The sequence below is a fragment of the Macaca nemestrina genome, chromosome 8 (assembly GCF_043159975.1).
Source record: "Macaca nemestrina isolate mMacNem1 chromosome 8, mMacNem.hap1, whole genome shotgun sequence".
NCBI classification, from domain to species: Eukaryota; Metazoa; Chordata; class Mammalia; order Primates; family Cercopithecidae; genus Macaca; species Macaca nemestrina.
In genome coordinates, this window is record NC_092132.1 from 123647906 (window position 1) to 123664082 (window position 16177).

General features: G+C 43.4%; 1 protein-coding gene across 2 annotated transcripts in view; it reads left to right on the plus strand.

Moving 5' to 3' along the window:
• Positions 1–4192, plus strand: part of LOC105481960 (protein phosphatase 2 catalytic subunit beta) — a 28388-nt gene extending 24196 nt beyond the window's left edge. For both annotated transcript variants that reach the window (XM_011741758.3, XM_011741757.2), the window contains exon 7: positions 3498–4192. In XM_011741758.3, the coding sequence (XP_011740060.1) occupies positions 3498–3570 (73 nt within the window). In that variant the 3' untranslated portion in view covers positions 3571–4192. The remainder of the gene's footprint in view (positions 1–3497) is intronic.
• Positions 4193–16177: the final 11985 nt, after the last annotated feature.

A 16177-nucleotide genomic window follows, 5' to 3' on the forward strand; every position in this document is an offset into this window, starting at 1 on the left:
CCAGAACTCTGAGAGGATAAATCCCTGTTGTATAAGCTGTACAGTTTGGTAATTTGTTACGGCAGCCCCAGGAAACGGATAAGTGGATTGATCAACAAATGGTGTAACCGTCACTGGTATATGAGGCTTAAACACAACCTCTAATCATTGACTGAACATTCAGTTACTCTGACCCAGGAGCACCTCCTAGGAAGTCAGGCTTTAAAATAAAATCACACTCATCCCTGACAGTCTGGCAGAATATGTGCATGCCCTCTCTGGACTGAGTGGAGAATGAAGATCCAACTATTAGTCCCTGACTGAATGGGAAGCTAAAATGTAAACTCCTTCAGCTTTGATAGCAATCTGCAAGTCACATAACATTTCCGGTGGTCATTAGGGTGGGCTTTAAGATCTTAACTGGCCAAGGGGGCTTAAGTCCAATCTTTGATCAGTAAGTGGCTTATGCCTACCCAGAGACAGCCTCTCAGTAGCCAGGCTGTGAAAGATTAAAAGAAGTAAAAACAGCCAGGCATGGTGACTCATGCCTGTATCCAGCACTTTGGGAGGCCGAGGTGGGCAGATCACCTGAGGTTGGGAGTTTGAGACCAGCCTGACCAACATGGAGAAACCCAGTCTCTACTAAAAATTAGCTGGGCATGGGGGCGCATGCCTGTAATCCCAGCTACTTGGGAGGCTGAGGTAGGAGAATCGCCTGAACCTGGGAGGCGGTGGTTGGAGGTTGTGGTGAGCTGAGATCACGCCACTGCACTCCAGCCTGGGCAACAAGAGCAAAACTCCGTCTCAAAAAAAAAAAAAGTAAAAACATCTGAGCAGAACCACAGGGGCTGCACACTATGGGGGAAGTAGACTTTACAGTTAGTTCAGCTAAGTCACTAAAGAAAAATAATAAACCACCAAAAACACAAGATCAGTCCCCAGGGACATGAATTCCAGAGTTACTGCAATATATTATCTATAATGTCCAATTTTTCAACCACAGATTATAAGACATGGAAAGAACAAGAGAGTGTGACCTCTACACAAGAAAAAGCTAAGCAACAGAAACTGTTTCTCTTGGATAGAACAAGTAGGCAGGAGATGAAGGCAGTAGAAGACTTGAGCAACACTGTAAACTGACTGTATACCTCGTGTCTATAAAACAACACCCAACAACAGCAGAATACATTCTTCTCAAGTAAACATGAAACATAGTCATATGCTAGACTATAAAACATGCCTCAGGCAATTTAAGAAGATTGGATTCTTACAAAGTATATTCTCTAAACACAAGGAAATGAAATTAGACATCATTAACATGGCTCGATGTTGTGGCTCACGCCAGTAATCCCAATACTTTGGGAGGCCAAAGTAGGAGAATCACTTGAGGCCAGCCTGGGCAACATAGGGAGACCCCGTCTCTACAAAAAAATTTAAAAATTAGCCAGGTATGGTGCCAAGCACCTGTAGTCTCAGCTGTGTGGGAGGCTGAGGTGGAGGATCACTTGAGCCCAGTTGATCAAGGCTGCAGTGAGCTGTGATCACGGCACTGCACTACAGCCTGGGCAACAGAGCAAGACCCCTGTCTCAGAAAGAAAAAAAGGTGGTTTAAAATCAGTAACCTGTGTTTATACTTGAGGACCTAGAAAAAGCAGAGTAAACTAAACCTGATGTAAACTTATGAAACAAGGTTTAGAGTGGAAATAAACAGTAGAAAATCATTAGAGAAAAAATCAACAAAACCCAAAGTTGATTCTTTGAAAGGCCTTAACTAGACTGGCAAGAAAAAAAGGAGTAAAGACTCAATTACCAAATCACTAGAGACCTTACTTAAATAAAAAGGATTATAAAGGAATATAATAAATAACTATATGCCAGCAAATTCAGTTACTTCGATAAAATGGACAGATTCCTAGAAAGAAACTACTGAAACTGACTCAAAGAATATGAAATCTGAATGACCTTTCAAATGTGAAAATATTGAGCCAGCATGGTGACTCACACCTGTAAATCTCAGCTGTGGGAGGCCAAGCTGAGAGGATTGCTTGAAACAAGGAGTTTGAGAACAGCCTGGACAACATAGCAGGACCTTGTCCCTATTTAATTTAAAAGAATATAAATAAATGAGTGAAAAAAATTAAAGCTCCCTACAAATAAAAGGCCAGGCCCAATTGGCTTCACTGATGAAGTCCACCAAATGTTCAAAAAAGGAATTGGCCAGATGCGGTGGCTCTAACCAGTAATCCCAGCACTTTGGGAAGCCAAGGCAGGCAGATTGAGCCCAGGATTCAAGATCAGCCTGGGTAAAACCCTGTATCTATAAAGAATACAAAAATTAACTTGGTGTGGTGGCTCAGCCTATAGTCTCAGCTACTCAGGAAGCTGAGGTGGGAGGATCACCTGAGCCCAGGGAGGCTAAGGCTGCAGTGAGCCATGATCACACCACTGTACTCCAGCCTGGGCAACAGAGTGAGACCCTGTCTCAAAAATAAAAAGGAGTTAATGCCAATCCTTCACAAACACTTCCAAAAAACAGAAGAGGAGGACTACTCCATTCATTCTGTCATACCTGCATTATTATCCTTGATACCAAAAGTAGACAAAGGCAAATAAAACACAGACCAGCATTGTTACGAATACAGATATAAAATTTTTCAACATACATACCAGCAACCTGGATCTAGCAATATATAAAAAGATTATACATCATGAGCAAGTGGGATTTATCCCAGCAATGCTAGGTTGGTTCAAAACATGAAAATCAATATAATAAACCATATTAATATTAAGGGCTTAAAAACCTGATCATCTCAATAGAGGCACAAAAATAATTGGAAAAACCCACCAGCGTTTCATACCAGAAACACTCAAGAAAATAGTGATGTTAGGCCAGGTGCAGAGGCTCATGCCTGTAATCCCAGCACTTTGGGAGGCCGAGGCAGGTGGATCATGAGATCAGAAGATCGAGACCATCCTGGCTTACACGGTGAAACCCCGTCTCTACTAAAATAAATACAAAAACAAAATTAGCCAGGCATGGTAGCAGGCACCTATAGTCCCGGCTATTTGGGAGGCTGAGGCAGGAGAATGGCGTGAACCAGGGAGGCGGAGCTTGCAGTGAACTGAGATCGCGCCACTGCACTCCAACCTGGGCGACAGAGTAAGACTCCTCAAAAAAAAAAATATTATTATTAAATAATATTAAACAATTGTTTAAACTTAATATTACTTAATCTTTAATTGGTTAAACTTTTAAATAATAATAATATTTAGAAGTTGTTATGCCAGGCACCAGACCAGACATTCTGTCTTCTCAAAATTTTCACCATAGCCCTATGAAGCAGTTAGTTGGAATGGGAGCATCTGCAGTGATTTGCCCATGGCCATTCCAGCCATAAGTGATGTGGTCATGGTGGGAAAGCAGGACTGCTCTTTCTACTACAGTGTCTTGTTCTTTATTCATTTGTTTGCTTTGCAAAGTCAAATCCTTTATTTGCTTCCTTTTTTGCCGTTTACAGCCTTCAGTTTGACCCAGCGCCTCGTCGTGGCGAGCCTCATGTTACACGGCGCACCCCAGACTACTTCCTATAAATTTCTCCTGGGAAACCTGCCTTTGTATGTGGAAGTATACCTGGCTTTTTAAAATATATGTATTTAAAAACAAAAAGCAACAGTAATCTATGTGTTTCTGTAACAAATTGGGATCTGTCTTGGCATTAAACCACATCATGGACCAAATGTGCCATACTAATGATGAGCATTTAGCACAATTTGAGACTGAAATTTAGTACACTATGTTCTAGATAGGTCAGTCTAACAGTTTGCCTGCTGTATTTATAGTAACCATTTTCCTCTGGACTGTTCAAGCAAAAAAGGTAACTAACTGCTTCATCTCCTTTTGCGCTTACTTGGAAATTTTAGTTATAGTGTTTAACTGGCATGGATTAATAGAGTTGGAGTTTTATTTTTAAGAAAAATTCACAAGCTAACATCCACTAATCCATTACCCTTTATTTTATTGAAATGTGTAATTAACTTAACTGAAGAAAAGGTTCTTGGGAGTATGTTGTCATAACATTTAAAGAGATTTCCTTTCATTTAAACTAAATTACTGTTTTATGTTGATCTGCATATTTCTGTATATTTGTCATGGCAGTGCTTGCATCCTATGTGGTGTACTCAGCAAATAAACTTTTCATTTTAAACAAAAACATTCATTTATTGTGTTGTGCATTAAATGAAAACTTTTTTTTTTTTAAGACCAGGTCTTTCTCTCTCATCCAGGCTGGAATGCACTGGCACAGTCATAGCTCACTTCAACCTTGAACTCCTGAGCCTAAGCCATCCTCCTCCCTCAGCCTCCTGAGTAGCTGGGACTACAGTCAACATACCACCACACCCAGCTAGTTTTTAAAATATTTTGTAGAGATGGGGTCTTGCAATGTTGCCCAGTTTGGTCTCGAACTCCTGGCCTCAAGTGGCCCTCCCAGAGTGTTGAGATTACAGACATGTGCCATCACACCTGGCCCGCTATCTTGAAACAACATAAAATCTTTCAAAGCAGGGCAGTGGGACGTGGCTATAGTCCCAGCTACTCAGGAGGCTGAGGTGGGAGGATAGCTTGAACCCAGGAGTTTGAGGGCAGCCTGGGCAACATAGCAAGATCTCTAAAAAATAAAAAATAGGCTGGGCATGGTGGCTTATGCCTGTAACCCCATTGCTTTGGAAGGCTGAGATAAGAGGATTGCTTGAGCTCAGGAGATTGAGTGATCCTTATACTGGGCAACATAGACTCCATCTATATTTTTTTAATTAATCTCTCAACTTGAAATAAACAGTTGTGTTGAGGAAATTTGATTGTAATATTCTTTGTACAGGATTGTAATATTCTTTGTTTGGAAGAAATTCAAATAGCTGATAACTTTTAGACCATAAAAAAAGCCATTCTAAAAAATTTATTAAGTAATTTATATTAATGTCACATTTTTAAGTACAATTATGGATTATATACTAAAACTAGAATATAACTGGGAAGAAACTTTCAAAAACTAAAATATATGGGGTATATATATATATACACACACACACACACACATTTTTTTTTTTTTTTTTTTGAGACAGGGTCTCACTTTGGTTGCCCAGGCTGGAGTGCAGTGGCCCAATCACAACTCACTGCAGCCTTGACAATAAATCAGTTTTAGAATATTTTCATGATTTCAGTCTCTCTCTTGACCTGTGTTAATTTCCGTTGCCACCAACCAGCCCCAGGCAACCACTAACCTGCTTCTGTCTACAGATTTACTTCTGGCCAGCTCATATCAGTGGAATCACATAAATAGTTTTTGTGCAGGTTTTTCACTAGCATGTCCTGAAGTTCCTCCATGTCGTATTTAACGGTTCATTCTTTCATTCCTAAGCAGCTTGCCATGGTGTGAATATAACACATTTCTGTCTATGCATTCATCAGCTAATGTGTCCATTTGAAACATTTAGGCTCTTTCCAATTTTTAGTTATTAAAGTATTGTCATGGTTGCTCAATTTGGTAAATTTACCGAGAATCTTTATTTATTTATTTTTATTTTTATTTTATTTTTTTTTTTTTTTGAGACGGAGTCTCGCTCTGTCGCCCAGGCTGGAGTGCAGTGGCGCGATCTCGGCTCACTGCAAGCTCCGCCTCCCGGGTTCACGCCATTCTCCTGCCTCAGCCTCCCGAGTAGCTGGGACTACAGGCGCCTACAACCGCGCCCGGCTAATTTTTTGTATTTTTAGTAGAGACGGAGTTTCACCGTGGTCTCGATCTCCTGACCTTGTGATCCGCCCACCTCGGCCTCCCAAAGTGCTGGGATTACAGGTGTGAGCCACCGCGCCCGGCCCGAGAATCTTTAAATTGTGCCCTTGAAATGGGAAAATTTTATGATTTGTAAAATATACCTCAGTGAAGCTGTCTTTAAAAAGAAAGAGACAGGGTTGGCCGGGCGCGGTGGCTCACGCCTGTAATCCCAACACTTTGGGAGGCCGAGGCGGGCAGATCACGAGGTCAGGAGATTGAGACCATCCTGGCTAACGCGGTGAAACCCTGTCTCTACTAAAAGTACAAATAATTAGCCGGGCGTGGTGGTGGGCGCCTATAGTCCCACCTACTCGGGAGGCTGAGGCAGGAGAATGGCATGAACCCAGGAGGTGGAGCTTGCAGTGAGCTGAGATCGTGCCACTGCACTCCAGCCTGGGCGACAGAGAGACACCGTCGCAAAAAAATAAAAGAGACGGGTTGGGCATGCTGGCTCATGCCCGTAATGCCAGCGCTTCGGGAGGCCAAGGCAAGAGGATCACTTGACCCCAGGAGTTTGAGGCCAGCATGGGCGCATAGTGAGACCCCATTTCAAAAATAATTATAAAGTTAGTTGGGTGTGGTGGCACATGCCTGTGGTCCCAGCACTAGGGATTTGAGGCTACGGTGAGCTATGATCATGCCACTGCACTCCAGCCTGGGCAACAGAGCAAGATGCTCAAAAAAAGACTTGTGCAATACCACCAGAGCAGTCTTTAGAGGGAAATTTATAACTAAATGCTTGTAACAGAACAAAAGCTGAAAAGTAATGAGCTAGGTGTTTGTTATGTAAAAAGTTAACACATTAAGAGCAAAAATCGAAAGGACAAAACCACAAACTGTTCCTTGAAAAGACAAAACAAAAATTGCAAAAAAAAACAAACAGAAGGCACAAATAAAAGCATGATTTTGCAAAATAAAATGTAACAAAAATCAAAAATTGAGGACAGGCTGGGCACAGTGGGTCATGTCTGTAATCCCAGCGCTTTGGGAGGCTGAGGCAAGAGGATGACTTGAGCCAACCTGGGGCAACATGGCAAAACCTCATCTCAAAAAATACCAAAAAATTAGCCAGGCGTGGTGGCACACACTTGTAGTCCCAGCTACTCGGGAGGTTAAGGGGAGAATCACCTAAACCTGTGGAGGGCAAGGCTGCTGTGGAGAGTCATGATCTTGCCACTGCACTCCAGCCGAGGTGAGAGTGAGACCCTGTCTCAAAAACAAAAAAACTGAGGATACTATGAATAGCATTTGCCAGTACGTTTGAAAACAAGAAGTTACAGAAGTAATTTACTAGAATATTTATCAAACTGACTCAAATATAGTCTAAATCTGTCACTATTAAGATGAAATAAGTTGAATCACACATTTACATCTTACAAAGAATACACTAGGTACCAAAGTTTATAGCAGCATTCCATAGCCAAAAAAGGTGGGAACGAGCCAAATTCCATCAACAGATTAATGGATAAACAAATGCGGTGGCTCATGCTTGTAATTCCAGCACTTTGGGAGACTGATGGGTGAATCACTTGAGTTCAGGAGTTCGAGACCAGCCTGGTCAACATGGCGAAACCCCATCTATACTAAAAAGACAAAAATTAGCCAGGTGTGGTGGAACATGCCTGTAATCCCAGCTACTCAGGAGGCTGAGGCAGGAGAAACGCTTGAACCCAGGAGGCAGAGGTTGCAATGAGCGGAGATCACGCCACTGTACTCTGAGGCAGGTGGATCACCTGAAGACAGGAGTTCGAGACCAGCCCGGCCAACATGGTGAAACCCCGTCTCTACCAAAAATACAAAAATTAGCTGGACGTAGTGGTGCACGCCTGTAATCCCAGCTACTTGGGAGGCTGAGGCAGGAGAATAGCTTGAATGTGGGAGGCAGAGGTTGCAGTGAGCCAAGATCACACCATTGCACTCCAGCCTGGGCGACAGAACGAGAGTCTGTCTCCAAAAAAAAAAAAAAAAACACAATTTAGAATCGGCTTGTTATATTTACACACACGGATAAAAGAAATTCTGCTGGGATTTGGGTATTATATTGTATTGAACCTCTATCAGTTTAGGAAGAACAGGTTATTTTACATTATTGAGCCTTCTAGTCCATGGAGATGGTATAAAATACCTCTTTGATCAAATGCTCAATTTCTCTCAACGATGTATTATAATATTTGGTATAAATGTCTTTCCATCTAACCATAACATTTGATTTTAAAATGCTGTCATGGGTAATACCTTTCTATTTTCTGATTGTTTAATTATGATAAATTGAAATAAAAGTGATCTTTTAAAATACTTTGTTTGTTTGTTTTGAGATGGAGCCTCACTCTGTCACCCAGGCTGGAGTGCAATGGCGCGATCTCTGCTCACTGCAACCTCCTTTTTTTTTCTTTTTTTTTTTTTTGAGACAGAGTCTCACTGTAGCCCATGCTGGAGTGCAGTGGCACAATCTCTGCTCACTGCAACCTCCACTTCCCAGGTTCAAGCGATTCTCCTCTGGAATAGCCAGGATTACAGGCACCCACCACACGCCCAGCTAGTTTTTTGTATTTTTAGTAGAGATGGGGTTTCACCATCTTGGTCAAGCTGGTCTCTAATTCCTGACCTAAGGTTATCCACCCACCTTCACCTCCCAAAGTGCTGGGATTACAGGCCTGAGCCACCGCACCTGGCCAAAATATTTTTTCTATCCAGTAGCTATCCTAAATGCACTTAGTTCTTATATAAGTTGAGTATCCCTTATTCAAAATGCATGGGACCAGAAGTGTTTCAGGTTTAGAATTTGTTCTGATTTTGGAATATTTGCAGATAGATACCTGATTGAACATCCCTATTCCACAAATCTGAAACGCTCCGATGCGCATTTCCTTTGAGCATCAAGTGTACCTGCTCGAAAGGTTTTGGATTTCAGAGTTTTGGATTAGGGATACTCAACCTGTATTTATCAGCAAAATTACTTTGGATTTTTTAAAATTACAAAGTCACATAGTCTGTGAATACAAAGCTTTTTTCTTCTTTTCTAATCTCTATGACTTTTTGTATGTTTCATATTGCTTTGATTAGGACAACTAGTATTTCATGTTAGTGGTAGGGGTTTTTGGAGGTACTTATTCCTTACCACTGTTTCTTATAGGCAGCAGTTTTTGTTGTTGTTGTTTTAATTCTAATCTAATATTCTCTACTTTTTTGTTGTTGTTTTTGTTTTTGAGACAGTCTTGCTCTGCCACCCAGGCTGGAGTGCAGTGGGGGCGATCTCGGCTCACTGCAACCAACCTCCGCTTCCCAGGCTCAAGTGACTCTCATGCCTCAGCCTCCCACATAGCTGGGATTACAGTTGTGCACCACCAAGCCCAGCTAATTTTTGTTTTTCTGTTTTGTTTTGTTTTTTGTAGAGACGGGATTTTGCCATGTTGGCCAGGCTGGTCTTGAACACCTGACCTCAAGTGATCTACCCGCCTCCCAAAGTGCTGGGATTACAGGCGTGAGCCACCACATCCGGCTAATACTTTCTACTTTTCATTTGGGGATATTTAGACTATTTATATTAAATACAATTATTGATATTGTTAGGTTTAAGTCTGTCATCTTGCTATTCATTTTCTATTTGTCCCATTTATTTCCTCTTTTTCTGAATCTTTTGTATTAACTGAATATTTTTTATTCTATGTATCTCTTTTGTGTGGCTTATTAGCTGTACCTTTTTGTTTTGTTCCTATAGTGGCTGCTTTAGGATTTGTGGTATACATCTTTAACTTCATTCCGTCTACCATCAAGTGGCATTATATCACTTCACATAGAGTATCAGAACCTTGTAATATACATTCCTAACTTTGTGCTATTGTCATAAATTTTGGTTTTATAAGCCCCATGCAATATTTCTATTACATTATCATCACTAAAATATCACTTAAAGGGATTTAGTAATAAGAAAAATGTTTATTTACTCTTATAAATCTGTGTTATTTCTAGTGTTCTTCATTGCTTTGTATAGTTTTGTATTTCCATCTGGTATAATTTTTCTTCTGCCTTAAGACTTTAACATTTTTTGTAGTGCAAGTTTGATAGTGATGAGTTTTTTCAGCTTTTGTATATCTTTAAAAGTATTTCTTTCATGTTCATTTGGGAAAGATCATTTTACTAGGTATAGGCTGAGCACAGTGGCTCATACCTGTAATCCAAACATCTTGGGAGGCAGAGGCAGGCAGATCACTTGAGGCCAGGAGTTCAAGACCAGCCAGGCCAACATGGTGAAAACCTGTCTCTACTAAAAATATAAAAATTAGCTGGGCATGTTGGCCTGCGCCTGTAATCCCAGCTACTGGGAGGCTGAGGCACAAGAATCAGTTGAACCCAGGAGGCGGAGGTTGCAGTGGACTGAGATGACACCACCGCACCCCAGCCTGGGAAACTCTTGTCTCAAAAAAAAAAAAAGAAATGTTTTTAAAGATTATTTTACTAGGTATCGAATTCTATCATTACCCATGGAATCACAGCCCCTTAGTCTGCAATTCCACTAATTTAAGTTTGACTGCTGTCACCTTGTGCTTAGGTGCTGGGTTTTTCTCGGGCGCTCCTGCTCCCCATTCAGCAATCCTTGCATGCCTGCATCCGAGGGAGGTCCGTCTCCATGCTCTCACCCCCTCCCCAGCTGGAGACTGCTGCAGTGTATCACTCAGTGCTGGGCTCATGGCAGGAGCAGGTGAGGTTCTCTGTTGTCCCAATTCAGCCTCAATCTTGAGCTGGCTGTTTGTGCTTTGGTTTCTTTGGTTTTTTGGGTTTTTTAATCTTTTGAGACGGAGTCTTGCTCTGTCGCCCAGTCTGGAGTGCAGTGGCGCAATCTTGGCTTGCTGCAACCTCTGCCTCCTGGGTTCAAGGGATTCTCCTGCCTCAGCCTCCTGAGTAGCTGGGATGACAGGCACACACCACCATGCCTAGATAATTTTTGTGTTTTTAGTAGAGACAGGGTTTCACCATGTTGGCCAGGCTGGTCACGAACTCCTGAACTTAGGTGATCCGCCTGCCTCAACCTCCCGGAAGTGCTGGGATTACAGGCATGAGCCACCGCACCCAGCCTGTGTCTTTGGTTTTCAAGGTGAGGTTTTCTAAGCATTCTTGCTCCTTCTACCTGTGGCCGCCAGACTTCTCCTTGTGTCGTGGTTGGTGTAGGCTGGGAGTTTTCGGCCCCATTCCTAACACGAGTAGACATCTGTTTGATATCTGTATCCACTCTTCCCTCCAAGGTAGAGAATTTTTGCCTCGACTTTCTGCCGGCAGCAATAATCTTTGCCTGAGTCCTGGGAGAAGCAGATGCGTTTTGTTTTGGTTTTGTTTTGTTTTGTCTGCCTCTGTTCCTTTTCCAGAGACAATAGATCTGCCAGTGCCTGGCAGGCCATAGTTCTTGCTGTACTTTCCCCAGCAGCTTAAGACCTTGGCTTGGTAGGAGAGAAGGGTCTGCGGAAGCCAGTGGAGTTTTGTGCTTGTTCCCCTACAGCCGCCAGTCACCTCCTTGTTTGCTCTAAGATTGGCTTTCTCTGGTCTCCTGCCCTGTCTCACTCCTCCTGAATACCTACTGAAGGGTGATGAGGAAGAACTTTCTAGAGAATGGGCACTCCGTTTGTGTCTGAAGCCCCCAGCCAGGACTGGCTTCATGGCATGGGACCTGTGCAGGGCCCCGCACTTAGAAGGCTTCAGGTTTACGTTTACTACATTGCTGTTGCCATCTTGAACTTCTTCACTTTTGAGTAAGGGTTCCCACATTTTCATTTTGCACTAAGGCCCACAAATTAAATAGCCCGTCTGGTTCCAAACTGATGCAGTAGCCCACGCGTGACCTTTACAAACATCAAAATCTTAGCTTGTATAGCAGCTGCCTTTTCTCCCATGTTTTGCCAAAGGGAAGACAGTTTCTGTGTCCCGTCTCTCCTTGGAGAGGGTTATCTCTTTTTGGAATTCAGTTTACATAATTGCTTTGCAGCCTCAGCTCACTGTGGGCTCAAAAATGTTATGATTTTGTGTATCATCCAGCTGTTTCTTTTTCTTCTCCTTTTTTTCTTGAGACAAGGTCTCAGTATATTGCTGAGGCTAGTCTTGAAGTCCTAGGCTCAAGTGATCCCCCGACCTCAACCTCCCAAGTAGCTGGGACCACAGGCATGCACCATGCACCCAGCTAGATCCAGCTGTTTCTTGTTGCTAGGGTGAGAGCAGCATTCTTTACAGATATCTGTGTCCTAAGTGGAAGTCTAAATAAGCCCTGTGATTTAGAGCTTGTTATTTTTAGAATGTCAATTTCAGCTAGCAGAGCAATTACCTGACTAAAGCCTGTTCCCTCCCTTTAAAGGGAGATTTCACACGTTTTAATTTAAATCTTTCCTTCAGAAAAAGGTCACTTTATTTTCTTTTATCCCCACAACAAAACACCCCTTAGTGTCACTGTCACAATAGAACAACCTAGAATGACTTTATTATTGTCTTGTGATAATAGCTACTGTATAATTAAGCTCAAATGAGCAGAGCTCCCATATCAATCCATGATAGTGAGGAAGAGAGTTTACAAAGTGAAACACAGAGATGAAGAGTAATAAAATGAGGGGAAATTCTCTAAGACCATGTAGGGTGGTGGCCCACGCCTGTTATCTCGGCACTTTGGGAGGCCGAGGCAGGAGGATCACCTGAGTACAGGAGTTGGAGACCAGCCTGGGCAACATAGTGAGACCCGATCTCTACAAAAATAAAAAATAATTAGCTGGGCATGGTAGCACGCACCTGTGGTCAGTCCTCAGATACTCAGGAGGCTGAAGCAGGAGGATCAATTTAGCCAAGGAGGTCGAGGCTCCAGTGAGCCTGGGCAACACAATGAGACCCTATCTCTACAAAAATATTTTAAAATAGTTGGGCATTGGTACTCCGAGGTTTTGTAATTAAAAAAAAAAGCTAAAGATAAAAAATGAAAAATAAGTAAAATAAAAATTAGCCAGGCATGGGAGGCAGATCAGCAGCAGTGGAGGGTCCTGGGTGGTGCAGCCTGCACCATTGTGGGGTTGCACCCGAGGGCCACACCTCGTGGGGGCGCTGGGGTTGCTGGTAACATCATCGGGAGCACGGTCCCAAGGCCCTTCCCCTCCTGGTCTCAGCCTCCTCCACCTCTCCTGGGCCGTTGGGTTTTGTCGTGTTGGAAACAAGGTCTGAACTGAGGCCAGTTAACTAAGATCAAGGTACAAACTAAGATCAAGGTACAAGGCCTGTTTTGCAAGGAACAGCAATATGCCCCCTTCAAAGATGACCGCTGGCCACAGGACTAAGCTTGGCAATAAGATGTGAGTGGAAGCTCCCCAAGCTCTCTAAAGAGGCCTCCTCTTCTCTGATTCTTGGAGTGTGGACAGGATAGCTGGAATCCTAGCATCCAGTTTTGAATACCAGGTGACAGTGAAGATGAAAGCCATGAACTGAGATAATGTCCCTATAAACTTTTTGTTTGGTTTTTTGTTTTGAGATGGAGTCTCACTCTGTCACCCAGGCTGGAGTGCAGTGGTGCAACGTCAGCTCACTGCAACCTCCACCTCCCGAATTCAAGCGATTCCGGTGTCTCAGCCTCCCAAGTAGCTGGGATTACAGGTGCCAGCCACCATGCCTGACTGTTTGTGTTTGTGTTTTTTTTAGTAGAGATGGGGTTTCCCCATGTTAACCAGCCTGGTCTCAAACTCCCGACCTCAGGTGATCTGCCCGCCTCGGCCTCCCAAAGTGTGGGGATTACAGGCGTGAGTCACCACCCAGCTCCTGTAAGCTTTTACATGAGAGAAATCAACTTATGTTGTGGAGGCTGAGGCAGGAGAATCACTTGAACCTGGGAGGCAGAGGGTGCAGTGAGCCGAGATCGTGCCATTGCACTCCAGCCTGGGCAACAGGGTGAGACTCCAAAAAATAAAAATAAAAATAAATAAATAAATAGCCAGGCGTGATGGCACACACCTGTGGTCCTGTGGCAGGAGAATAGAGAATTAGGATAACGGCGGTTCGGCAGGTGCAGCCAGTTCTGATAAGCAAATGAACAGCAGGTGCAGCCAGCTCCTAGAAACAGGAGAGCGGCAGGTGCAGCATATAGGCCACATCCTCCCTCCCATGATAACAAGCCGCTTCAGCCTCTGATTGACTGTGGCTGTCTCCAGTTCAGTGTCTGCTGGGTTGCAGGCCAATCCTTCATGGGGTGCTGCCAATCGGAGGCCTCTCTAGGGCACCGAGGGGTGTTGCCGGGTTCCTCAGGCTTGATAAAAATCTTAATTAAGGAGGCTCTTGAGCCGCTTGTTCGAGCTCACTCTCACTCTGAATTGTCTTCAAAAGGTCTGTTTTCCCTAGTCTGTTCTTCTATTGCTTTGCCTTCCCTTGCTTCGTTCTTTCGTTACTTTGTGCGTTTTGTTCAATTCTTTGTTCAGCACGCCGAGAACCTTGACAACTCCCATCAGGTAAAAGTCTCAGCTACTCAGGAGGCTGAGGTGGGAGGATGGCTTGAGCCTGGGGAGGTTGAAGCTGCAGTGAGCTGTGATTGTGCCACTGCACTTCAGCCCAGGTGACAGGCACTGTCTCAAAAAAATAACAAAAACTAAAGTTTTTTAAAGTCAGAGCTTTCTCATAGAGCACTCGACAAATTTACAAGTCAGCCTCCTTCTAATCTTCAGCCTGCTGATACTTTTCAACATTTAATCATTAAATATTACACAGAAGTAGAGAGAAAAGTATAAAATATACTCATGTACCTGTCCCTTCGATTTTTTGAGATGGAGTCTTAACTTTTGTCTCCCAGGCTGGAATGCAATGGCACGATCTCGTCTCACTGCAACCTCCACCTCCCAATTTCAACCGATTCTCCTGCCTCAGCCTCCCAAGTACCTGGGATTACAGGTGCCCACCACCATGCCCTGCTAATTTTTGTATTTTTAGTAGAGATGTGGTTTCACCATGTTGGCCAGGCTGGTCTCGAACTCCTGACCTCAGGTGATCCACCCACCTGGGCCTCCCAAAGTGTTGGGACTACAGATGTTAGCTACCATGCCCAGGCAATCCCTTAGCATTAATATTTCCTCATCTGTATCTGCACGTGCTGCCCCAGACGGTGGTGATTATTACTGAGACAGGATCTCACTCTGTCACCCAGGCTGGAGCAGAGAGGTGAGATCACGGCTCACTATAACCTCAACTTGTTGGACTCCAGTGATCCTCCTACCTCAGTCTCCAGAGTAGCTGGGACCACAGGTGCAGGCAACCACGCCTGGCTAATTAAAAAAAAAAAAAAAAAATTGTAGAGATGGGGTCTCACTATGTTGCTGATATTGTTTGGCTCTGTGTCCCCACCCAAATCTCGTCTTGAATTGTAATCCCTGTGTGTGGAGGGAGGGACTGTAATCCCCACATGTGGAGGAAGGTAGGTGATTGGATTATGGGGGCAGTTTCCCGATGCTGTTCTCATGATAGTGAATTCTCACAAGATCTGATGGCTCTATAAGAGGCTCTTTCCCCTTCCCTCCTCACTTTTCTCTCTCCTGCCACCTGTGAAGAAGGACATGTTTGCTGCCCCTTCCGCCATGATTGTAAGTTTCCTGAGGCCTCCCCAGCCCTGCGGAACTGTGAGTCAATGAAACCTTTTTGTAAATTACCCAGCCTTGGGTAGTATCTTTATAGCAGTGTGAAAATGGACTAATACAGTAGCCCAGACTGGTCCCAATCTTCTGGGCTCAAGCGATCCTACTGCCTCAGCCTCCCAAAGTGTTGGGATCACAGGTGTGAGCCATCTTGCCTGGTTTTAATCATATGTTTCTAATTTTTCCGTCTCATTGCGAGAGGGCTACAGTACAAAAAAAAAGTATAATTAACCAAGAACCTAAAGATCAGTAGTTCCTTTCCCTAAATGCAGAGGAAGAATGCTTCTTTTCTAACTAAGGAAACAAGCATCTCTATTTTTAGCCCTTTAGTTATACATGCAACTGATGTTTGTCCTTTCTGTTGAAGAAAAGTATCTGCATTACCATGTCAAGAAATGGCTTTAATGATTTTTATGTTAGGAACTGGGGAGGAGGGGCAGAGGATAACCATTATTCCACAAAAGTCATGAATTATTTACTGAAATTTTTGCTGTATAAAAGACCAATTTTTTAGTGATAATCATTTTCTGTACTCAAAATCCTTGAAAATGGATATAGAGGGACAATGGAAAATAGAGCCCATCGTACGAATGATACAATGGATTTTGGGGTCTCCAGGGAAAGGGTGGCAGGGGGGTGAGACACAAAAGACTACACATTGGGTACAGTGTACACTGCTCAGGTGGTAGGTACACCAAAATCTCAGAAACCACCACTAAAGAACTTGGCCGGGCATGG